Raw genomic sequence first — 25728 nt, forward strand, 5'->3', positions numbered from 1 at the left:
AATGGAATTCTCAATGCTTTCCAACTCACGCCCCCACCCATCTTCCCCATCTTGATGAATACCTTCCACCCAGCTGCTCAGACTTGAAACCAAAGGTGCCTTTGATTTCTCTGCTTGCTTCCATATGCCTTTAGCAAGGACTGCCGCTCCCTCAGGTGTTCTCCATCCCTACTTTTGCCACCCTGATGCATGTCAAGACCATTTCTTGCCTGGATGATCACTTGGCCTTCTGACTGGCCTCTCCTTTTCTCTGCAATCTACACAGTAGCCAGAGTGGTCTCAAATCCCAGTTACCCCAGTTGGATCATTACACATCATATACAGGCATCAAAATAGCACATGTATCCCAAAAATATGTACAACTAATATGTATCAATAAAAAGAACACACAATCAGATCTTGTCATGCAGGCAATGGCTTCTCATCTCATAGTAAACCTGAAATACTTGATAATCTCCAAAGGGCTCCACAATCTCCCCAACCTGGAAAAGCAACCTCAGCCCTTGTCAGTCCCCCTGACCCACACTTCAGTCAACAGGGCCTGCTTTCAGCTGCTCAAACATGCCCAAGTCCTTCACCACCCCAAGCATTCAGCCCTGCTGTTTCACCCTCACCCCTGCCATAACCCTCCGTAGTGCTGGCCCCATTCCATAGTTCTCAGCCTCAGCAGTGCCTCGTCAGCAAGGCCTTCCCTAACCATCACATCAAAATCGGTCCCTTCTTGTTACCTGCTCTTTCTGCACCATCTGTTTCCTTCATGGAACTTACCCCATGAGTTATGATTTGCTTGTTTACATCTTTCTGTGCATTTCTGCTCTAGAATAAAAGTTCCCTGAACACAGGGAGCCAGTCTGTTTTCTAGGGTCTCAAACACAGTAAGAGTTCAATATATCAATTACCAAGTGAATTAATCATATATAATCTTATGGATTATTTTATATATATGGAAATATTTATAAAGACACTTTGTTTTTTACTGTGGAATAGACTACATAGTCTGTATTCTATAATTTAACTAACTATGCCCCTGTAGTTGTACTTTTAGATGGATTATCATTTCACTATTATAAATCCTACCCTAATCTATCAATTCCAAGGTGTATTTTTAAATATTTTCACAGGTCAGAAGTCAGGATGTGTTTCACACTCTAGGGCCTTCTACAGTCATGGCCACGATGGAGCTCTTGCTACCTGCCCACTGCTCCTGCACAAAGCTGGTCAAGCTCTTTGTACTGTTCTCACCTCATTCTGTCATAAGCCCACTGACACCTCATGAGTGGACACTTGCCAAGCAATGCAAACGAAGGCCAAAAAGCTCTGTCATTTCCCTGAGAACAAACACAAGAAATCTGAAAGCCATGCAAGGCTGGCGTGCGTCCTGCAGGGCTTCTCAGTAAAGCATCAGCTGTCAGAAACTTCCTACAGACTTGATCCGAAACCTCTCCACTTCCAAGGATATGTGATTCAATTGAGGAAAAAGGCACAGATGAGTTCAGTCAAATGGGAAAGCACAGTATCAAAACTTGCAGGAAGGTGATCAGTGGCTTGAGGCAACATCCCAGGGGCAACAGCAGAGCACTTATTTTTAAAATACTGCAGCTGCATCAACACTCTCGATGGCACAGAAGATGAGAGCATACAGAAAGGCTCCAACATCCACAATGAAGTCAAACAGTGATGCAGGAAAAAGAATTCAGGCTCTGCACACAAAGCAGTTTATACCTCAACCAATTTATTTTGCTTCAGTGTGTCTTTTTATGAATGCACAAGTATGATATAATTTTAAAATTATGTCAAAATAAGTCTAAAATAGCTCCTTCTAACCATTTTTTATTTTTAAAAAGCACTATAATAGGTAGCATTTTTTTCTTAATGATGCATAAAATAATAGTGTATCCTAAAGTCAATGGTATCTTAGAGTCAGTAAAATACAGTAGAGTCTAGTACTGTCTTCTTTTTATAACTATTTCCTCGGATTAATGTTCAATGATTAGATTTACCCAGCCAAGAACACTTTTGCTATATACTTCCAGAAATGTTTTATGAAATGTAATTCTACAATTAACATTCCTATTTTTAAACATTCACATTCATTGTACTGTATCCATTTATTTTTGCTAATTTAAACATAAATAGTAGCTCATAGTTATTTTGAGGGTTTTTTAAATTATTAACGTTGAAAATTTTTTTTGACTTTTTAAAGTTCCAGGGTATATGTGCAGGATGTGCAGGTTTGTTACACAGGTAAACATGTGCCATGGTGATCTGCTGGACCTATCAACCCATATGTAGGTATTAAGCCCAGAATGCATTCGCTATTTTTTCTGTTTTAAAACATTTTTTTTTACTATTTGTTTCCTCCTCCAGATAGTCAACTCCTGACATTTGTTCATTTGTCCCTCTGGGGGTAGTGAGGTCTGTCAGTTTTCAAAGTTGAACTTTTTAATGTGTATTACAAATATTTCCCCCATTCTGTTGTTTCCTTTTTATTTGTTTTATGGTTGTTCATTAGACTGAACTATTATATTTTTATTTGTTTCTCTCCAACTTTATAGTTCTATCTACTGGTTTCAAGGAGGAAATCTCCCCTTCACAGTTAAAAAATATTCACCTCAGTTTCTTTTCTAATCAGGAATTTATTGGGATACATGGTATGAGATACAAATCTCCTTTTACATGTTTTCTTCAGGGTTAATGGATTCTCTAGCTGATGGTTTCAAAAACAGAGGCTCTGCATACCTTTTTAACAAAATCCAGGATTCTTTCTCCCTCAAAAGACGTATCCATTTCTAATTTGTACCATATGCAGGCACTGTGCAATTCAGTGTTTGTGGACTTACATGATCATTTCATTTTTCATTTATATCAGGAAGCTAAAGAGTATTTTGATCCCCTCTTTTGGCATGTTCTTAATATAAGTTTTATTTTAAAAAAGGAATTTTCATTTAGAATCATAGCAAAATTTTGTTATGTCATCAAGAATTATTATTTAGATAAATTTCAATAGTTATTACTCAAAAATATATTTCTGAAATCAGAAGTCAGCACACAGGATTCTTTGAGTGAAACATTCATACACAGAAAAAAATCTTGCTCATACATCTAAACATCTTGCCCATACCTCTAAAAATCTGTTTCCCAACTATGGAGTGTGTAAATGAAGTTAACCCACATCTTTAATCACTTCGTCACAGATACAGACGCGTTCCTGTCAATGGTTTGACTTACAATTTTTTGACATTACGATGTTGCAAAAGTGAGACGCGCTCAGTAGAAATCGCCCGAGTGCCCGTACAGCCCTTCTGCTTTTCACTTTCAGTGTTCAATACATTATATGAGATAGTAAACACTTTATTATCAAAGAGGCACTGTGTTAGATCATTTTGCCCAACTGTAGGTTAATGCAAGTGTTCTGATTACATTTCAGGCAGTCCAGGCTGAGGTATGATATTCGTAGGTTGAGTGTATTAAGTACATTTTCAGTTTACAACATTTTCAATCACAATGGGGCTTATTGGGATCTAACTTCATCATCGGTAGAGGAGCATCTGTACCGGTCTACTCCCCAAAACAACTACCTCTTTACCCCGGACCTCATGCTTTCATATTGGCTCTGCACAATCTCCTGGTTCAAGCGATTCTCCTGCCTCAGCCTCACAAGTAGCTGGGATTACAGGCACCCGCCACCACGCTCGGCTAATTTTTGTATTTTTAGTAGAGACGGGGTTTTGCCATGTTGACCAGGCTAGTCTTGAACTCCAGACCTGAAGTGATCCAACTGCCTCAGCCTCCCAAAGTGCTGGGATTACAGGCGTGAGCCACCATGCCCGGCCTCACATAGGCCCTTTGATAAGCATAAAAGTCTATACTTTTCATCCTATTTGCAGGATTATGACAGTATATACTACATGGTAGCTACTCAATAAGTATGTGAATAAGCAGGAAATGACTTTTTAAAAAAAAAAAAAAACAAACCCACTTTAGGGAAATAAACTTGCAAAAAGCCCTAAACAATCACTCTTGCTAGCAAATAGCAGCACGGGTCTGGCAGCGCTGTACCTTCAGTTCCTGCTTGGGCTCCACATTTTTTATGGTTGTATAATACACATGGTGGCCATACTGGTAAGCCACCAGGTTCTGCTCCAGGTGATTCTGGGCTGGCCGTACAAACATCATCCAGTTACAAAGCGTCTCATCCGACAACTCAAACCATAGGTCCTCATGTAAATCCCTGTCTTTTCTGTCCCCTTTATCAAGAGAAACCTGTACGAAAAAAAGCCACACAAAAAACAAAACAAAACCTTCAATATGAGACACATTTTATAATGTCACAATACTCAAAGTATTGCTCCTGAAAGTAACCATACATCCTGGCTCTTCCCTTTGTATCTGCAAAAATCCTAGACCTATGACTGGCCAAATGTTAAAGGGAAAAGATACTTTCTGCAGCCTCAACTGTAGGAAAATTACCGGGCACAATCTAAAAGTTAATCTAATTGCGTAGCTTTAGCTACTATTTCACAAAACATGACCAAAAATGCTATAAATATGCCAGAAAATGCAAGCAAAATACTCTCTAGTTCATTACAATTTGCCTCCTTTTGGGGTTTCATTGCATTCATTTATAATAGGCAGCCCAGGGACAGGCATTTCTCTTTACAAAGTAATATTCTTGCTTGGAGGTTTTGAGAACACAAAGAAAACCTCCCCGCGACAGCAGATGACTTGTCAAAAAACGCATCCCAAATATTCACCCCTTCCCACTGCCCTTTCCTCGTTCTCTGGAGCGGTTACACGAAGCAAGGAGCAGAGAGGGCTGGACAGAAACACAAGGGTCAGCTGCAAAGAGATGACTATAAACATACGTCACCATACAGGGAGCTATTCTTTAACCAGAGTCTACAGGTCAGACCTGTTTCAAAGCTGGAAAGGGGGTTTCTTGCAAACATTACGGGCACACAGCAGATTACATTAAGCCTACATGATTCTCTTTGCATTCCAGTCAAAATTATTTTAAATACAGCAAGCAAGCCCCTGTTATGGGCTGAACTGTGTCTTCCTCAAAATCCACGTTGAGGCCCTAACACCCAGTACCTCAGGCTGTGACTGCATTTGGGGACAGGACTTTTAAAAGGGTACTTAAGTTAAAATGAGGTCATTAGGGTGGGCCTTAATCCAAACAGGACTGGTCCTTATAAGAAGGGAAGATGGGCCAGGAGAGGTGGCTCAGGCCTGTAATCCTAGCACTTTGAGAGCCCAAGGCAGGAGGATCACTTGAGCTCAGGAGTTCAAGACCAACCTGTCTCCATAAAAAATACAAAAATTAGCCAGGCGCAGTGGCTCATGCCTGTAATCCCAGCACTTTGGGAGGCTGAGGTGGGTGGATCATGAGGTCGAGAGATCGAGACCATCCTGGCCAACATGGTGAAACCCCGTCTCTACTAAAAGTACCACAATTAGCTAGGCTTGGTGGCAGGCACCTGTAGTCCCAGCTACTTGGGAGGCTGAGGCAGGAGAATCACTTGAATCCAGGTGGCAGAAGTTGCAGTGAGCCAAGATCGTGCCACTGCACTTCAGCCTGGTGACAGAGCGAGACTCCATCTCAAAAAATAAATAAAATAAAATACAAACATTATAAATAAATTAGAAGGGGCAATTAGGACATGGATACACATACAAGCACCGAGGAAAGACTCTGTGAGGACATAGTGACAAGGTGGCTTTCTGCAAGCCAAGGAGAGAGGCCTCAGAGGAAACTAACCTCAAACTTCCAGCTTCCAGAACAGTGAGAAAATAAATGTCTGTCGTTTGAGCCTCCCAGTCTGTGGTATTTTACTATGGCAACCCTAGAAAACTACTGTAGCCCCTCAGAATAACTCATCTAATGGTTTCAGGGACTAAAATTGTAATCTCCATCTCATTAGTGAGTTTCCATTTAACCAAATTAAGATAGAAAGAAGAATACTAGCGAACAACCGCTAAGGAACAGGAATAAGAGACTCAGCAGACAACGCAGTGCTCCTTGAAACACGGCTGAAGAACAGGAGTGAGGTGTGATAAAGCATAAATTACCTTGAGGTGAATATAACAGTCTTTCAGCTCCGAGCCCCTGACGAGAGGCCCCTCCACGGGGCCGAACTGGGTGCGCTTGGGGATGCGCCGCTTGGAGAACACGCCGCCCAGAAACCTGTCTATGTAGAGCACCAAGGGGAGGCTCGCCCTCGCACGGGTGAGCACCGGCCGGTTGGGGATCGGGTGCAAGGGGCCATGCTTTGGGCACACTGAAGAATGCGCGTTATTGCACTCTTCACACCCTGCAAAAGAGAGAGAGTCTTGAAGAAAAGTCCAATTCCTCAGTATAACTTGATGTGAGGTAAAAAAATTCTGACCTGAAAAATCCCCATCTGCGTTTTCAAGCCAAAATGCAATGAACTCCTAATGGTGCTACCCGTTCAATGGTAATTCACTCTCTCTGGTAGACCAGTAGTCCCAGCTACACCTGTAGTCCCAGCTACTCGGGAGGCTGAGGCAGGAGAATCGCTTGAATCGGGGGGGCAGAGGTTGCAGTGTGCGGAGATTACAGGAAAAATCCTGTAATTCTCCTCTAACACCAGACAGAATTTGCTTATGCCTGCCACAAACAACCAGCAGGCCACGACTGACTTCTCTGCTGGAGAGGCCTTTGAATAGTGGCCACTACATTTACAAATCACATTTACAAATCAATTACAACAAGAGTAAAAAGAGCTTATCAGGCTAAATGTTGCACTATCTGATGAGACAAAAGAGGTGAATTTTATCGTATGCCAATAATCTCAATAAAACTTCCGCTGCCGAGGGGCTAGACTGCCTGAGCTGGAGTCCTGACCCTCAAAGTGTTGGCACAGCCCTGGGAAAGTTACCCACCTCATGGTAGGGCCATGGAGGGCAGGAAGGAGGCAGTAGACGCAGGGCACCCACGCCTGGGATAGAACGGCATTCTTAAAAGGCTAGCATGGAAGAGGCAAAGCAGCGAGGCAAACGTACTAAAGCTGCAGTGGCTGAAGAGCGCGGGATCGGGCACATCTACCATGGTGGTTTGGTAGCTGAAGCTCTGGTGTGAGAGACCTCGGTTCGGCTGCCTGATGCCCCTTCGTCCCTATGTGACCCTGAGCGAGTTTCCCAATCTTCTGAGCTTCAGTTCACTCATCAGTAAAATCAAAAAACGAAGGGCTTCAAAGGGCTTCAAAGCCCTTCAAAGGGCTGCAGTGAAGGCCAGGTGGGATGATGCAAGCAGAGAATGTGGCACAGTGGCTGCACACGGAAGGACCTGGTTCACGGGAGCTATGTTCACACACACACACACACACAGGCAAACACAGACACACACACACACACACACACAAGACAGACACAGCTTCCCTGGGGGAGTCCAGTGCCCACACTTACATAAGTCGTGCGGGTCGAAGGGCCGGGGCGGGTCTGGCTCCCAGTCATCCAGATCTGTGTCCTCTCCGTCTTCTTCCTCATCTTCCTCAGTGTCCTCATCCTCATCCTCATCCTCTTCCTCTTTGGCCTCCAGTCTGCCTAGAGGGGTCTGCAGAGTTGCCAAAGGGTCGGAGCCATCCACACTCTCAATGGAAGGCAGCACCTGGTTATGCACTGGCAATGAGGCCTGGGCAAAAGGTGAAGGCACAGAGTAAGCAGACATGGACACCTGCTTTCGGTTCGCTGGTGCCCGCTGGCAGAAACAGGGCGCAAGCGCTGGGTGGAATCTAGTCTTCGTACCTGCTCCTTCCACGCCCTGGAAAAATGACTTCCCTCCACAGGCTGTGAGGAAGCGCTGGCTTCATTTTTGATCTGACTGCTCACAGCCTTTAACCCCCGCCCTCCCTCTGCCCCTTCGGTCCCACACCTGGGCAGGCTGCTAAGAAGGCTCAGGTGCTCCCTCCTTTGGCAGCGGGGGAGATTCAAAACTGGCAAGGCCCTGGCCACCTGCGCACTGACCCCACCCCTTAAACTCAGGAAAACCTGGTCTCTGCCTGGCTCATTCAGGCCGTTTCACACTGCTTGAGGGGCCTGCCCTGTCTCCCAGAGACTTCAGATAGGTAAGCAACAGACCGTTTCGGTGTGTGCACATGTGAGGCACCATCGGTTTCCACATCTGAACTAAACCTGGGGTGGGGGGTCCCTCTTGCCTTTCCAGAGTGGTCCCACCACAGTGGAGGGGGGACATGAGTTGACCTAACCTCAACCACTTGTCTTTTAAAACTCAACACGTCGTGCAACACATGGTTAACAAAGTTCAATAGCTCACAGCTCTCCTTTTCGACAGCTCAGGCAGACTGAGGTTTTTAACTAAGAATAAAAGAGATGAGATGCCTGTTTGTTTCATCATGCTGAAGTCAGTCTCCTGCAAATAAGACACAGCTTGGGTCATGTATTAGGTTAATGCTCTCGTATCAAATATCCTGGCAGAAAATGGTACCTGAAAAAGTTCTCCTGCCTCCAATCTAAGTGTTATGGGATTATACACTGGCCTAGAATCCCTTTATTCAGTCTTGCTCCTCCTGACCAATTAGCACAAGGTCATACTCAAGCCATGTCCTAGTCAATAAATAAAGGAAGCTTTTAAAGATGCCACTCCCTTCATCTCATATGTTGTTTTCCTCACCTAGAATACTCTTTCCTCAGCAACCTTCTAAATCCTACCACATTCCAGTTTCCCAGTGAACCGCCTCTGATGCCTCCAGCCCTCCCTGAGTCTCCTCTGCTCTGAACTCCTGCAGCCCTTGGAGCCATAGAATCCCTCTTACAACAGCACTCAGCGTCTGCTTCCACACTTCATGACCTCACCAGGCAGCCTGAATCATTCTGGAATAGTTCTATGACATTTTCTGTGGAGCCCAGATCTTCCACACTTTGGTCGGGGCCCAGGACTTTCCTCTGGAGGTCGGTAGAATAAGTGTAACCCTTCTGCCACAAGAATCAAGTATCTGAAGGCCAAAACCCCCTAATTCATTCAGTCATTTCTCAAATGACCAAACTCCCAGCTCCCTGATCATCTTGTTGTCTTCATTTATTTTGCAGTGGATTCCATATTTTTATTAATACAACATCAGGGTGCATTAGTGTTTACACTGGCCACATTGTTCTACTGCAGACCCATCTTGAACCTGCAGGTAACTAAAATTCCTAAGTCCTTTTTTCCCTACATAGAATGCTATTAAACCATTTTTCCCCTCCTCAGGACTTCAAGAGCTGATTTTCACTTAAATGGGGGATTTTGCATTTATCTCCAGTAAATTTCATTTCACTACTTTTATCTGTTCTTCCCGTCTGCCAAGATCTTTAGACTCTAGATCCAGACATCTCACACATTAACTATCCCTACAGCTTTGCATCCATTGCCAGACACCATCTATTTTGGTGATAAGTATGCGTTTTCACATGAGTCCATCTTGCCTCTCCAACTGCACCTCAGGGAAGTAGACTATGGGCTTTGGAGTCAGGCATTTAGAGTAAAATCCTTGCCCCGCCACTTAGCAAGTTACTATAGTTCTCTGAACCTCAGTTTCTTTGTCTGTAAAATGGACACAGTAATACATGCCTCAGGTTCTGTAAGTACTAAGTGAAACAATATGTATATAAGGTCAGTAGCAGAGTATATAGCATTTAGTAAGTGCTTAGTATCAATCATTGTTATCCTAAGTTCTTTAAGGACCATGATGGTATCATATACTTTCTCCTCAAATTTAAAAGATTGCTGAGCATAAAGTAGGTATTCAATGAAGATTAATTTGTTGAAATATATTTGGCCTTTTCGGAAATGACATCCATCCCTTCAGGCATCTAGAGGAAGTCTTTGTGGCTATTCACAGAAACATCCTTTTCCTGCAGTGCATCTGAATCGAAGAACTTATCAAACTCTAAAAAGAGGCAGGGCGTGGCTGGGCATGGTGGCTCATGCCTGTAATCCCAGCACTTTGGGAGGCCAAGGTGGGCAGATCACCTGAGGTCAGGGTTTCGAGACCAGCCTGGTCAACATGGTGAAACCCCATCTCTACTAAAAATACAAAAAAAAATTAGCTGGGCATGGTAGCGGGCACCTGTAATCCCAGCTACTCGGGAGGCTGAGGCAGGAGAATCACTTGAACCCAGGAGGAGGAAGTTGCAGTGAGCCGAGATCACGCCATTGCACTCCAGCCTGGGCGACAAGAGCAAAACTCCATCTCAAAAAAAAAAAAAAAAAAAAAAGAGGCCAGGCGTGATGGCTCATGCCTGTAATCCCAGCACTCTGGGAGGCTGAGGCAGGAGGATTGCTTGAGCCCAGGAGTTCGAGACCAGCCTAGGCAACATGGTGAAACCCTGTCTCTACAAAAAATACAAAATTTAGCTGGGCAGTGGTGGCATGTGCCTGTGATCCCAGCGACTCAGGAGACTGACGTGGGAGAATCGTTTGAGCCCAGTAGGTCGAGGCTGCAGTGATCTGTGATGGTGCCAGTGCACTCCAGCCTGGGTGACAGAGCAAGGCCCCGTCTCAAATAATAAAAAGAACTCTAAAGAAACGGTACTGAGTGTGTTTATTGAGGGCCTGACCTGCAGTGGCACTGTAAGAGCATTGCCCAACATTTGAAACGCTCGGGCTCCAGAAAGCAGATCAAATCGGCTATCTCAAACTGCATCCGCACGCTTAACACATGCTCATTTAACTTTTGCATGACATTCCACTTCTGCGACTCAGGGTCTTTTAGAAAGTTTTACGTGGGAGGCCAAAATTCTGGAAGACGCATCTGCCTCAGCTTCAGTAAAAACAACATAAAATGCCCTGTGAGGCTGAGGACTCCACAGGGAACTTCTAGCGGTGCAGCTGCTGTAGCCACCTCCCCCTCGACCTCCTCCATAGAACCTTCGAGGAAGTGACTGTATTCCTGCTCCCTGTCTCAGAGCACAGCTTACAATATTGCCCCTTGTCCTAAGTGCTTAAGCATTATGCCAGGGTTAGTGATAAACGTTACCATACATTGAACAAACCAAAGCATATATGCACCTCTACTCCTCATAAATCCGCTCTGCAGACCCAACCTGAAAGAATGAATTCAGCAATTCAGTTATTCTAGTGAAACTGCAATGTATTTTGCCCCAACAGATGCTGTCAGAAGGACTCTGGTTTGGCAAGGTGACTGGCTTCTTGCCACTGCTGAGAAAGCTGACATCAAGATAAAACCAACCTTCTCTTCCCCGTGCTGGACCTCTCTCCTAACAGACTGTGGCAAAAGGAAATGCTTAAACACTCCAGCATCATCTTAGAGGGCTAACGTTAAAAGCAGAGTTTGGATATTTACCAGAAACATGCAAACTACTGTTGAAAAGGAATGGAAAGAGCTAGTGACTATCATTTCTAGGTAAGAACTGTATACTTCTAGACAACACAGACCTTAACATACAACAGGCATGCATTACAAATTTAATGAATCACAAATTCAAATTCAGCTGGTGTTTACTGATGCTGGGCACGTATTGAATTCCTTTGAGGTCAGGTGATGTTACAACCCTCCTAAGTGGCAGAGATGAAGTTTAAATTCTGACTCTGCACTGCTTTTTCCAGTACATGACAATGGTCCTAGGGAATTCAGTCCATTCAAGGAGGGCAGCAGAAGAGGTAAACATCACCCACACTTTGAATACCTGGGCAACAAGGTAACCACACATGCTCCTGAGGTCACCGCCAGGCAGTAGGTTGGCAAGCAGTGTGTGTGTGTTTCACTTAGAGGAAGAGAGTACGAAGCAAAACCATTTTAATCTTGTGCATTTTGTCATGTACAATAAAATACAGTAAAAGGAAAAAGAATCTATAAACTTATGGTATACTTTCTCCTTCCCACTTAATACCACTCTCTGTAATTATTTCTGAAAGGACATAATGCATTTCAGGATGCAATTTATCTGAGAAGTGAAACATGAAACGACTACGCTGGACAGCAGCACACACAACAGAATGCTTCTTGATTCCTACTGAGACCAATTATCAGGGCAGCATATTTTCCTCTCAGTGTGTGGGGAGTCACACATGTTCATTTTCAAAAACAATGGGGAGACTATGCCTGGAGACCACTGATGCCTTTCTTAAGGACAAGGGAATGCGTACGTGAAAAATGCTTCAAGCACGTTTTGCCCTCACTAAAAACAACTGAAAATATAACAGGAACCTTTTACCTAAGAAAAAAAAAAAAACCAAAAAAAAAAAAAAAACCATCATCTGTGTTAAACTCTCAATCTAACTTTCTATCCAGAATTTATCCAGGTCACCAGATACACCGACAACCGCTGAGGTGTTATAACCAGAAATAACAACTGTGCTGGTTGAAAGGAAACTGCAATGGAGAGAGATGCCAAGCCAATAGTTCCACTGTCTTGTAATGTCAGGGTTTGTGGAGCTGAGCACAACTTTCCTTCTGAGCACAACATGAAACAGGCAGATTGTTTCTGGAGATGGGGAAAGATGAAGAGCCCTTTGAAGTGCAAATGGCAACGAAGCCTTTCATTAAAACTATCCCTCAATAATAAAACAACACAAATCTGCCTATCAGATGGGCAAAATTTGAAAAGAATGCAGATACTCAGTGTGGCAAGAGTGTGTGGAAATGGGGCACTCTTGGACAGTATTTTGTTGGTGGGAATACAAACATTTTCAGTGTCTGAAAAGCAATTTAGAAAATCAATTATCAAAATAATTTCACACAAATATCAAATAGAATAGTATAATAAACCTCAGGTATCCATAACTCAGCTCAACAATTATCAATTCATGGCCAATCAACTTTTTTTTTTTTTTTTTGAGATAAAATATGTCTGTCTGGAGTGCCGAGTGGCTTAATCACCGCTCACTGCAGCCTCAACCTCCAAGGCTCAAGTGCTCTTCCCACCTCAGCCTCCCGAGTAGCTGGGATTACACATACATGCCACCATGCCTGGCTAATTTTTTTTTAGTTTTTGTAGAGACAAGGGTCTTCACTATGTTGCCTAGGCTGGTCTTTAACTCCTGGGCTCAAGTGTTCCTCCTGTCTCAGGGATCCCAAAGTGCCAGTATTATAGATGTGATTCACCGTCCCTGGCCGCCAATTCACGGCCAATCTTATTTCAATTAATCTACCTACTTTCTCCCTCATTGGATTACTTAGAAGCAAAACCAAGACATTATACGTTTTCATCTGTAAATAGTTGAGTACAATAAAATGACTTTTAGATTGCATATCTTATCATACCTAAAAAAATTAGTCTTTTTTTTTTTTTTTGAGACGGAGTCTCACTCTTATCGCTCAGGCTGGAGTGCAATGGCACGATCTCGGCTCACTGTCACTGCAACCTCCGCCTCCCAGGTTCAAGCGATTCTCCTGCCTCAGCCTCCCAAGTAGCTAGGATTACAGGTACCCACCACCACACCCAACTAATTATTGTATTTTTAGTTAAGATGGGGTTTCACCATGTTGGCCAGGCTGGTCTCAAACTCCTGACCTCAGGTGATCCACCTGCCTCGGCTTCCCAAAGTACTGGGATTACAGGCATGATCCACTGTACCCAGCCGTCATTTCTGCATGTGTGTGTTTTTTTTTTTTTTTTGACGGAGTCTTGTTCTGTCGCCAGGTTGCAGTATAGTGGTGTGATCTCGGCTCACTGCAACCTCCAGCTCCCTGGTTCAAGCGATTCTCCTGCCTCAGCCTCCCAAGTAGCTGGAATTACAGGCACGTGCTACCATGTCCAGCTAATTTACATATTTTTAGTAGAGAGAGGGTTTCACTATGTTGGCCAGGATGGTCTCGATCTCCTGACCTCGTGATCCACCCACCTAGGCCTCCCAAAGTGCTGGGATTACAGGCGTGAGCCACTGCGCCCAGCCCCAGCTGTCATTTCTTAGTACTATCAAATATTGACTTAGTGTTACGATTTCCCCAATTGCCCCATGTATTTTTTTACAGTTGGCTTGTTCAAATCAGGATCCAAACAAGGTCCATATATTGCATCTGACTGATATGCCTCTGAAGTCTCCTTTAATACATAAGCTCCCCCTTCCTCTTTTCCCTTGCAATTTATTTGGAAAAGAAGCTAAACCATTTGTCCTAGAGAATCTCCCACAGACTGGGTTCTGCTGACTGCATTTGTGTGTATCTTTTCATTTGTTCCATTTTGTCTACCACGCTTGAATCTAGATATTTAATCAGATTCCAGTTTGATTTTTTGGGAAGAATGCTTCATATGTGATATAATACAATAGGAAGTACACAATACCAGGAGGCATATCATGAATGGCTGTCTCTCTGTTGGTGATATTATTACTTGGATCTATCCATTATACCATTCCTCATCAGCTTTTTCCTGATGGTTTCAGGCTACCATTGACAATCATTGCCTAGGTCCGTATGTCATTAGGGGCTGCAAAATGGTGATATTCTAAGTCAATCATCCCATCTTTATTTATTAGTAGGAATGCTTCTGTAAAGAAATTTCCCTCCTCAAGTAATTGGTTACCCGGGTACCTTCAAGGAGAAAGGCAGGATTCTTTTTCTCCATTTGCCAGTTTTTAGAATAATATGGTAAATTCTAGCATCCTCAAAAAGTGACCAATCCAATAACTCCTTTTAGAATCACTATGAACTTGTGGACCTTACGTATATTTAGGTACTTCAATCTATTGTAGATGTTATCCTTTTTTACAGGTCAATTTGACCCATTTTGGCCCCTTCAAGTTCTTGCCATAGGAAACCAGAAGTTTTTAATAGCAACCCTGCATTCTGAGAAGACAAGATGCTCCAAGTTCATCGGTGCATTCCCTGCCTCAGAGCTAGAATCTGCCATTTCTCCAAAATGCCCTAATTTCTTTTGCTGGTGAATTGTATTTAAGAGAACACATGGCAGCATTAGGGATACTCACTGCTAGTGGGTTGATCATCGTATCTAAACTACTTCAATGGCCAGAACTAGAAAAACGGGATTTTTGCTTTTTTTTGTTTTTTGTTTTCTTTTGTTTTTCAGACAGAGTCTCACTCTGTCACCCAGGCTGAAGTACAGTGGTATGACGTCAGTTTACTGCAACCTCTACCTCCTGGGTTCAAGCAATTCTCCTGCCTCAGCCTCCCAAGTAGCTGGGACTACAGGCATGAGGCACCATGCCCAGCTAATTTTTGCATTTTTAGTAGAGACGGGGTTTTGCCATATCGGCCAGGGTGGTCTCGAACTCCTGACCTCTGGTGATCCACCTGCCTCGGCTTCCCAAAGTGCTGGGATTATGGGCGTAAGCCACCACGCCCAGCCTGTTTTTTGGTTTTTTTTTTGAGACAGAGTCTTGCTCGGTCACCCAGGCTGGAGTACAGTGGTGCAATCTCAGCTCAATGCAACCTCTGCCTCCCAGGTTCAAGTGATTCTCCCGACTCAACCTCCAGAGTAGCTGGGATTACAGGCATGAGCAACTACACCCACGTAATTTCTGTATTTCTTGTAGAGACAGGGTTTTGCCATGTTGCCCAGGCTGGTCTCGAACTCCTGGCCTCAAGTGATCTGCCTGCCTCAGCCTCCCAAAGTGCTGGGATTACAGGTGCCTGGTCAGAAAACATGTTTTTTAAGAGAAAACATATTACAAGTCCATATTCATATTCCAATTCAAATTTAGAAATCTGGGTTTTTATTTCATTGGTTTGGTTTTTATATTTGTATCTTTTTCCACTTTTACAAAAAGCTTGGTTCTTAACTTAAAATACAAATATCTTCTGTCTCTACCATTTTGCTTTGGGGCATTTATCCTAAGGAAATAATCTGATATGATATCCATGACAGCGTTCTTTATAGTAGCAAAATAAGAAAAAAAAGGAAATAATCTACATGTAAAATAATAAATGAAGAATATATCTAATAGTATATCCATATATATGTGTGTGTGTGTGTGTGTGTGTGTGTGTGTGTGTATATATTCAATTGCTTGCTTGATGGAATCAATGTAGCATCCTGTTGGAATCAATAACTACAGAAATGAGGTTTGGGTCAAGAATATACCTAATTATTACAAAAAATTATTAAAATAAATAACAGTTCTCATTTAAGTTCGAAGACCCCCACTACATTGCCATTCACTGCCAGTCACGAATGAATTTAACCCCAACTTATATAACAAAGGCTCCTAACAGTCCTCTCTATATTTCAGACGATATTAATACAACTAGTGTTCATTTTCTAAATTTTAAAACAGAAGCATACAAATCTTCTACCAAGAAATAAAAAAGCAGAAAGTGCTTCTTCTTTTAAATTTTAATTAATTAATTAATTTTTTTCTTTTTTTTTGAGATGGAGTCTTGCTCTATCGCCCAGGCTGGAGTGCAGTGGCATAATCTTGGCTCACTGCAACCTCCACCTCCCAGGTTGAAGTGATTCTTGTGCCTCAGCCTCCCAAATTAACTGGGATTACAGGCGCCTGCCACCATGCCCGGCTAAGTTTTTTGTATTTTTACTAGAGACGGGGTTTCACCATGTTGGCCAAGCTGGTCTTGAACTCCTGACCTCAAGTGATCCACCTGCCTCAGTCTCCAAAAGTGCTGGGATTACACATGTGAGCCACCACACCTGGCCAGAAAGTGCTTCTTAATGAGAATAATTTAATTATTAATCAGTCATGGCACTCAGTAATACAGACAAATTACAGTCACACTACCTGACATGAAAGTAAACCTATTTGGTTTTTGCTTGTTTATTTTTTGAGACAGGGTCTTACTCTGCCACCCAGGCTGGAGTGCAGTAGTGTAATCAAAGCTCACTGCAGCCTCAGACTTCTGGGTTTAAGGGATCCTCCCACCTTAGCCTCCCAAGTAGCTGGAACCACAGGTGTACACCACCACATCTGGCTAATTTTTAAAATTTTGCAGAGATGGGGTCTCTCTCTATTGCCCAGTCTGGTCTCAAATGATTCTCCCACCTCAGCCTCCGAAAGTGCTGGGATTACAGGCAGGAGCCTCTGTGCCCAGCTGCTCCCACACCTTCTTTATCACTTTCACATTCTTGCAAAAAATAAGGAGGAAGTCATCAAAGCCAAGTAGGATATATGAAGAATGAAGGTAATGGGAAAGAAATGTTTTAAAAGAAAACCAAGAAGAACTCAACTTTTTAGAAGCTGGCACAAGGAAAATTGGAACCACATTTATATGTAATTTAAGCAAGAATTTTTTTTTCAGTGTTTAAAAATAGAGCAAGCACAAAAGCTATATCAATTTCCAAAAAGGGAGATACTTTTAAACCTCATGATTATTCCTTGGTTCTTGAACCAATACCCTGTTTATATGCTTATTTTTAAAAATTTCTCTGACAAATCACTTTCTATTACCAGATCATTCCAGTATATACTTATTGAAATATGTTAATATTATGTTACATTTTGCGTTGTTTTCATTAAAGGAGCTGGAGAACATTCTTAGTACATAAGAAACAAACATCCAGAGATGGTGCAGTGTGAAGGGATGGGGGCATTCCAGGCACAGTGGCATTCACAGTGTTATCCCCAAACAAGAAAAAGACAATTCATTACCTGCTGAGCTGTAGCATCCTGTTGGACATAAGCTACCTGGCCTGGGTCTGTAAACAGAGTCTAAACAAACAAACAAACAAACAATTAGCAGTAGCTCTTTGGATAGCCTGCCTACACAGAAAAATTATCCCACTGCTAAGCACCAATTTTTAGAAAAGCCAACTCCCATTTTAGCTAGTAATAATCTTTCATTAATACAGAAAATAAAGATAGTAATCTTAAATTTAGCTAAAGCCTTTCATTCAGATGGCTCCAAAGAGATTGTAGAAGCTAACCATCCCAATGGCTAACATACTTCACAATTTTACTCCTAAGCAAAGCCTCTCTTGGGGCTGAATGTCACAGTTAATTAAAAAGGCATCTCGTGAAAACAAAAGAGACATGATGTGAACAAGGGTTCATAGGTTCACACATAACACTGCTCACAGTGTAGCCTTGTGATTAAATGAAAATGGATGGGGATAGACAGGCATCCAGAAGAGGATTACATTCCCAAGGATTACAGCTCTTTCAAACGTAAGTGCATGTTTATTATCAGAAGAGAAGTAGAAGGAAAGTAAATTGAACTTAATGTTCCATGAGTTCTTTTTTGGATAGTCAATAAAGTCATAATTTTTTAAAAAATCATCATCATAAACTAAGTTGGGTCATGATGCAGCAAAGCTAAGTAGAGAAAATTCTTTGAAACTATTGTAGCCAGGGCACCATGGTTACTATCTCTAATCCAGAAAAATGTCAAAATGTCCTTTCTTCTAAAGTTTCTAAAAATCTAGCTGGGCGTGGTGACTCACGCCTGTAATCCCAGCACTTTGGGAGGCTGAGGCAGGCAGATCGCCTGAGGTCAGGAGTTCAAGACCAGCCTGGCCAACACGGCGAAAACCCATCTCTACTAAAAATACAAAAATTAGCTGGTTATGGTGGTGGGTGCCTGTAATCCCAGTTGCTTGGGAGGCTGAGACAGGAGAATCACTTGAACCAGGGAGGTGGAGGTTGCAATGAGCTGAGATTGTGCCACTGCACTCCAGCCTAGGAAACAGAGCAAGACTCTGTCTCGAAAAAATAAAAAATAAGTAAATAAAATAAAAATTATCCAAATTCAGACATTTAGTAACATTGTAATAAACTAAAAGTTGGTCACAGGACATTCTTACATAAACTAATCTTATTTTAATATAGGCAGGGGTATTCCAAAAGTACCACTAAGTCTTCAGTGATTTCATACTTACGTAGATTTGAAAGGCACTGATTAGGCCGGCCTCATTTCTTTTTGGGAATGATCTGAGCCTCTTTATTAATATCAAATGAGGACAAATTTTTATTACCAAGATGCTACTATAAAAGCATGGAATTTAGATGTTAAAGATACACATCTCAAAGTACTTTATACATTGTAAAGTGCTAACAATGTAAATTAACATTTATATGTTGGGGAATATTGGTGTCACTCATTTGGAAGCTACACTGCAAGTCACTGGCAACAAATAAAATAAAAGCAGCTATAATTGTACAGCTTTTACCAGTAAACATCTTTGCTTCTAGTACAGCCTTGCAAATCAGTAAGTTATTAAGAAGTGGTAGCTAATAAGCTTAGCAGGACCCTTTCTTACACATTTAGCTGAAATAATCTGTATGTTTTCACAGAGCCTGGTTCTTGAAACTTAGGAATAATAACAAATTCATAACCTAGTCAACTAGAGAGAAGAGCTATATACGAACCCATGCTCTTCTTACTGCATTTAGTGTCGAGAAGTAAATCACATCTTCCTCTGCCAAGCTGGTTACAAGCTCCTTGAGAACATAGATCTTTTCTCTTTTTTTGAGACAGAGTCTCGCTCTGTCACTTAGGCCAGAGTGCGGTGGCATGATCTCGGCTCACTGCAACCTCTGCCTCCCAGGTTCAAGCAATTCTCTGCCTCAGCCTCCCGAGTAGCTGGGATTATAGGTGCCCACCACCATGCCTGGCTACTTTTTTGTATTTTTAGGAGAGACAGGGTTTCACTATCTTGCCCAGGCTGGTCTTGAACTCCTGACCTTGTGATTCACCCACCTCAGCCTCCCAAAGTGCTGGGATTACAGGCATGAGCCACCGCGCCCAGCTGAGAGCACAAATCTTATCTGAATACGTTCTGCATCACCAGTAGCTAGCACAATGACTGACAGAAGGTAAACACAAGTAATCGGTTAATTAGTTAATCAACAAATTATAAACAAATAATCCTTCACATGCCTGCGCGGCTTCCACTGGGTGGATGTATACCAGCGTGTGCTCTGGACCATCCACTGATGTGTAGGAGGCACCATCTGCCGTGTACACCACCTGCTGGGGTGGGCGAACCTGGTCATCAGCATAGACGATCTGAGCCACCGTTCCAGTGTCCGGAACAAAGTGCACCTGGCATAAAAAGGAGGCAAGGACGAAGAACAAAATCAGTCTCACGAAGGTAAGAGATCAACAAGCACACCTGGGATTCTAAAATATCCCCAATGAAAGGAGAATGGGGATGGATACACCTTCATCTACACTGAGCTGATGACTAGGGAAGGATCCGAGGACCCTGTCATTGATTTACTGCTAACTGTTAGGCAACCGACTTAAATTCCCCTTTGCCTCAAATGTCCAATGCAGATAACTCTTTTGGGGAGTAATAAGGATGTGGTTAATTGATCCTGGAAACAACACTGCAGATTCCTGCTTGACAACACTACCAGAATAAAACACACAAATTACTCTGTGGTGTGAAAAAATATGTCAAGACTCAAAAGCCAATTGCTCTCAACACATCATAAGAATTCTATTTTATAACTAATAGTGTCTTTCAGCAGACACATTAAAATAAGGTCACTTTTGGCCAGATGTGGTGGCTCACACCTGTAATCCCAGCACTTTGGGAAGCTGAGGTGTGTGGATTACCTGAGGTCAGGAGTTCAGGACCAGCCTGGCCAACATGGTGAAACCCTATCTCTACTAAAAAAAATACAAAAATTAGCTGGGCATGGTGGGGGGCACCTGTAATCCCAGCTACTCGGGAGGCTGAGACAGGAGAATTGCTTGAATCCAGGAGGCAGAGGTTGTAGTGAGCCGAGATCACGCCACTGCACTCCAGACTGGGTGAGAAGAGTGAAACTCCATCTCAAAACTAAACTAAACTAAACCGAACCAAACTGAACCAAACCAAAACAAACCAAACCAAACCAAACCAAACCAAACTAAACTAAACTAAACTAAAAAGTCACTTTCTTTCCTGCAAGTTGTTTCATACACAAAGCACATACTGGAGGTGTATCGGTAAATGCTTGCTGAATCATTGAATGGAATAGAACTCTTCCTTGCCAGGTAGATGAAGACACAGAAAATTCTAATAAAGTACTTTTAAGGCGTTCTGGACAACTATTTCAGCTGTCACCAGGGTAAATAATTTTCTCCCAAGACCTAAAGAACTAAAGCAGAAATCAAGTTTTGTAAAATATTTTCTGAGTGGTCAGCTTTGGAGGATTGAATTCTTGAAGGCCTGAGCTTGGCACATGGCCTGATGCCTGATATTGAAGGTCTGGAAGCAGATGGCCAAAGCACACATTTGGGAGAGAAATAATTTATGTGTTGCTATCGAAGTCAGGACTCTTAGGGTGGAATCCTTGCTCTTATACTGCCTTGGCTTTGGGCCTAACTTTTTTATGTCAGTTTTCTCTAGTGAAGGATTGTAGATCCCAAAGATAATATAAACTAATTTAATCCCCAGAAGGAAACCTAAGAGACAAAATGTAATCAAACACCACAGAAATACAACAAACTTCTACCTCTACACTAAACGATTAGTCTGGCTTCTACATAAATTTGATTTGTCTGGGAAGATAAAGTTTGTCTATTGGAAAAATTAGGCTCATATTTGAGCAGGCTTAATTGCTATAAGACAATTTTGTGACTTTAGATTTGTTCATTAACATCAAAGCCTTGAACTAGTTTCAGTGCTTAAGAAGGGAAAACATGTTTCCTCCAGACAAGTTATCCAAGCTTTTCCGCTTGGTCTTCAGCACTCATTACATCAGAATTCCCAGCTGGCGGAAGAACCAATTGGGAGGAAGGAGTGCCACAGGGACCCTGACCTTGGCTATCTACTATCTGGTTACCCACAGGCAGGGCCCTGGTCATGCAGTGTCACAACTAGATTTTCTTTTGTTTTGCTTTTTAATGAACTACAATTTTGTTTATAAATAAAATATACCAAAATACATAGCTGCATGGAAGTGACCTCAAAATGATTTCCAGGAGAAATAAAACAGAATTCTCATATACTCTGCTGAAAACATCGGTGGAACTTTTTCAAGTAATCAGACTAAGACTTCATTTATTTTTATTTTTAGAGACAGGGTCTCATTCTGTCACCCAGGCTAGAGCGTAGTGGTGCAGTCACGGTTCACTGCAGCCTCCACCTCCTGGAGACATGACTGCACCACTACAGGCATGCACCACCATGTCCAGCAAATTTTTTTTTTTTTTTTTTGTAGAGTCAGGGCCTCACTTTGTTGCCCAGGCTGGTCTTGAACTCCTGGCCTGAATTGATCCTGCTGCCTTGGCCTCCCAAACTGCTGGGAAAGGCATGAACCACCATCTTTGGCCCATACCGAGAATTTTTAATCATACCAGATGACCAATCTTATTGATTGTATATTTATTATATTGCTTAAATTAAATAGAATCTGCATACTTAAATGTTTCAGTGTAACTTCTTGATTTTGATATGGTACTATGGTTATGCAATTTAATGAAACATTAAATTTGTATGTTTACTATAATGTTTAAAAATTAAGTTTTATGCTTTGGTCACATATAAAACATGGCTCCATATGACTGCTAATCATCCCAAAATTCAATTCCACACCAAAAATGCAGAGATTTGCCGTCACTAAGAACAGTCAGAATAACGTGGATGGTTCTAGCAGCAATCTGAAAGGATGACAGCAGCATTTGATCAAGTGACTAACCTCTAAAGTGGCTGACTCATAATGGAACAACTTTCACTTAGAGGTTTATATTCTGAATTTAAAAAGAAAAGAAAAGGCCACTCACTTTAAATACATACTTGTACTCATTACACACAAAGGACCAAACTCCTACGGATAACATAAAAGAAACAAACTATAGTTTGAGGCTTTCAGCACCAATAACATAAATAAAACAGGGTAGTAAAACAGACAATGACAGTAAATTGCAGACAATGCAGAGAAGCCTATAGGTGGTGGTCTAGCTCTCCTAACTCACAGTGAGCCACGTCGATGGAGCATTCAAGGTGCCAAAACAGTCCCTATTCCCTGGGTACGAGTTCTTCATGTTGGCTCCTCCCAACCAATCACTACTAGATAGTCAGCAAACTGTGTCCAGCTGAAAACCTCTCAATACCAAGCTGGAAAAGAGCAGTCTTCACCTGTGCAGCATTCTGTTCGTGCTCTGCAGACGTCGGCCACACGTGCGAGCTTTCATCTTTGGAATCCATCTTCTCCCAACTGGACAGCTCCACGTCTGGCACACCTAGAGCAGCACGGGGTGCAGGACAGTCATCTGTCTACCACACGTGTGTTCATGAAGGACAGAAAGGTCTGTCTGCAGTGAGCCTGCGAAAACACAGAAAGGAACCAAGACTTTCAGTAGATAAATACATTTCAATAGATTACCATTTCAACCACAAAGAGTAAAAGAGAGATTTGTCATAAAGCAACACACCTGGGCAAAAAACGCAAAAATGAAGATATTATTTGTGATAATAATATAGGCCAGGTACAGTGACTCACACCTGTAATTGCAGCTCTTTGGGTTTTTTTGGGGGGGGTGTGGGGGGAGTTGTTTTGTTTTTGAGATGGAGTCTCAATCTGCTGCCCAGGCTGGAGTGCAGTGGCACGATCTAGGTTCACTGCAACCTCCGCCTCCCAGGTTTAAGTGATTCTCCTGCCTCAGCCTCCTGAGTAGCTTGGACTATGGGCATGAGCAACCATGCCTAGCTAATTTTTTGTATTTTTAGTAGAGATCTGTTTTCACCATGTTGGCCAGGCTGGTCTCAAACTCCTGAGCTCAAGTGATCCACCTGCCTTGGTCTCCCAAAGTGCTGGTATTACCTGCATGAGCCACCACTCTCGGCCAATCCCAGCTCTTTGAGAGGCCAAGATAGGAGGATCGCTTGAGGCAGGGAGTTTGAGACCAGCCTGGTCAACATGGCGAGACCCCATCTCTATTTAATAAAAAGAAATTTAAAAATATAATAATATAATGTATTGCATGCTTGCTATGTTCTAAACACTCATTGGGGGTTTGTGTGTATAATATCTTACAAAATTATATATTTTGCATATATATTTGTGTATACATACATGTGTACATGTTTGTATAATGCAATCCTCATTAAAAATACTGAAGGTAATCTTAGTTCTCGTGAGGAGAATGAATTTCTCAGATGCCAAAAGCAGGCTCTTTCCTTGTAGACACTAATTTCCCATTCCACCTTTACTTCAAAATGAACAGCAGAATAAGAAGTCTCAAGACAAGGGGAAAGTGGCAATTTTCTGTGTAAAAAATTTGGTGAATGCAAATACAAACTTTTTTTCTCACATGGTCAGTGCTGGAGTGATTAGCGGCCAAATAAAAAGCCTTACTAAGTTTCAACACGCACAATAGCTGCATCTCAAAGTCTTATTCCTTCCCAAAACAGGCTTTTTAAGGTAGTCAGTCTTCCCTTTTGATGATGATAAAATGTTGGTATTTTAGAAGTCCACTTGACATTTGCTGTGTTAACAGGGCAGCAGCCACAACACCAGAATAAAGACCAAAGAAGAAAAAAAGAGGAGGTACGCGAACTTCCAAAGTCTGTGCCCAACTCTGGAAAACAGGGGATGCCATGTCCATCTTCTGAGCCATCCAGGGGCCTGTTCCTGCTTCGCCTCAACATGATCATTCTCATCCCCACCATGCAGCGCCCCCCACCACACGTACTCACCCTGCATGCACCCTACTCTTCCAATCCCCATTTGGGGGGGACTGGAAAGACTGACACATCCACCAACAGGTGAATGTAAGAAGAAAGGAACACAAGGGAACTTCATGGAGAAATGGGAATATCCTGCATCTTGTACCTGAATTGCAGTGGTGGTTACATAAGGCATATGTGTGTCAAAAGCCATCAACCTATTAAGTAGAGATATGTGAATTTTATTACATTTAAATTATACCCTAATAAAGTTGATTTTTTTTAAGCATACCTTCCTCATACAGCAGTACTATTTAAAAATATATACAAAGATATTCAGGGTGAGTTTCATATGTATATAAATTATATCTCAACAAAGCCATTATTTAAAGAAACAAAAAGTATTAAGAAAGGAATAGGCTGGGTGCAGTGGTTCACACCTGTAATCCCAGCACTTTTGGAGGCCAAGGCCGACCGATTGCTTGAGGCCAGGAGGGCAAGACCAGCCTGGGCAACACGGTGAAACCCCATCTCTACAAAAAATACAAAAATTATCCAGGTGTGGTGGTGTGCACCTGTGGTCCCAGCTTCTCGGGAGTCTGAGGTGGAAGGATTACTTGAGCACGGGAGGCGGAGGTTACAGTGAGCCCAGATCACGCCACTGTACTGCACGGGTGGCAGAGTGAGATTCTGTCTCAAAAAAAAAGAAATTAAGAAAGAAAGGAATAAATGTCACCAATCATCTAAAGATCTATAAGAAGAAAATGACAAAATTGTACAAAAGGACATAAAAGGCTCAGTAATTACAAAATCAGAGCCAGGCATGGTAGGGCATGCCTGTGGTCCCAGCTACTCAAGAGGCTGAGGTGGAGGATCCCTTGAGCCCAGTTCAAGGCCAGCAAGGGCAACACAGAGAGACTTTGCTTTAAAAAAGGAAGGAAGGAAGGAAGGAAGGAAGGAAGGAAGGAAGGAAGGAAGGAAGGAAGGAAGGAAGGAAGGAAGGAAGGAAGGAAGGAAGGAGGGAGGGAGGGAGGGAGGGAGGGAGGGAGGGAGGGAGGGAGGGAGGGAGGGAGGGAGGGAAGGAAGGAAGGAAGGAAGCCATAACATGTTCCATGTAGGAAGCTTTTTTTTAAAGTTGTTTATTCTGAAATAACTTCAGACATAAAAGTTGTCAAAATAGTACAAAGAATTCCTGTATTTCTTCACTCCAATTCCCTGGATGTTAACATTTTACCA

General features: G+C 42.4%; 1 protein-coding gene across 9 annotated transcripts in view; it reads right to left on the reverse strand.

The window, feature by feature from the left end:
* The window catches only part of LOC105476196 (PR/SET domain 10), a 100250-nt gene that overhangs the window by 38031 nt on the left and 36491 nt on the right, over positions 1 to 25728 (reverse strand). For 6 of the 9 annotated variants that reach the window (XR_011611183.1, XM_071075819.1, XM_024791101.2 and 3 more), the window contains exons 2-7: positions 22963 to 23149; positions 19770 to 19934; positions 17543 to 17602; positions 7429 to 7654; positions 6073 to 6314; positions 4060 to 4263 (exon numbers count right to left, since the gene is read on the reverse strand). Coding sequence is in view for 8 of the 9 variants with exons in the window: in XM_071075819.1 (XP_070931920.1) it covers positions 4060 to 4263; positions 6073 to 6314; positions 7429 to 7654; positions 17543 to 17602; positions 19770 to 19934; positions 22963 to 23031 (966 nt within the window). In the remaining variant the exon portion in view is untranslated. Of the gene's footprint in view, positions 1 to 4059; positions 4264 to 6072; positions 6315 to 7428; positions 10218 to 17542; positions 17603 to 19769; positions 19935 to 22962; positions 23150 to 24932; positions 25004 to 25067; positions 25241 to 25728 lie in introns of those variants that run through there. The other 3 variants (XM_071075816.1, XM_071075817.1, XM_011731898.3) reach the window with 3 other exon arrangements.

This window comes from Macaca nemestrina, chromosome 12, assembly GCF_043159975.1.
Source record: "Macaca nemestrina isolate mMacNem1 chromosome 12, mMacNem.hap1, whole genome shotgun sequence".
Lineage (NCBI taxonomy): Eukaryota > Metazoa > Chordata > Mammalia > Primates > Cercopithecidae > Macaca > Macaca nemestrina.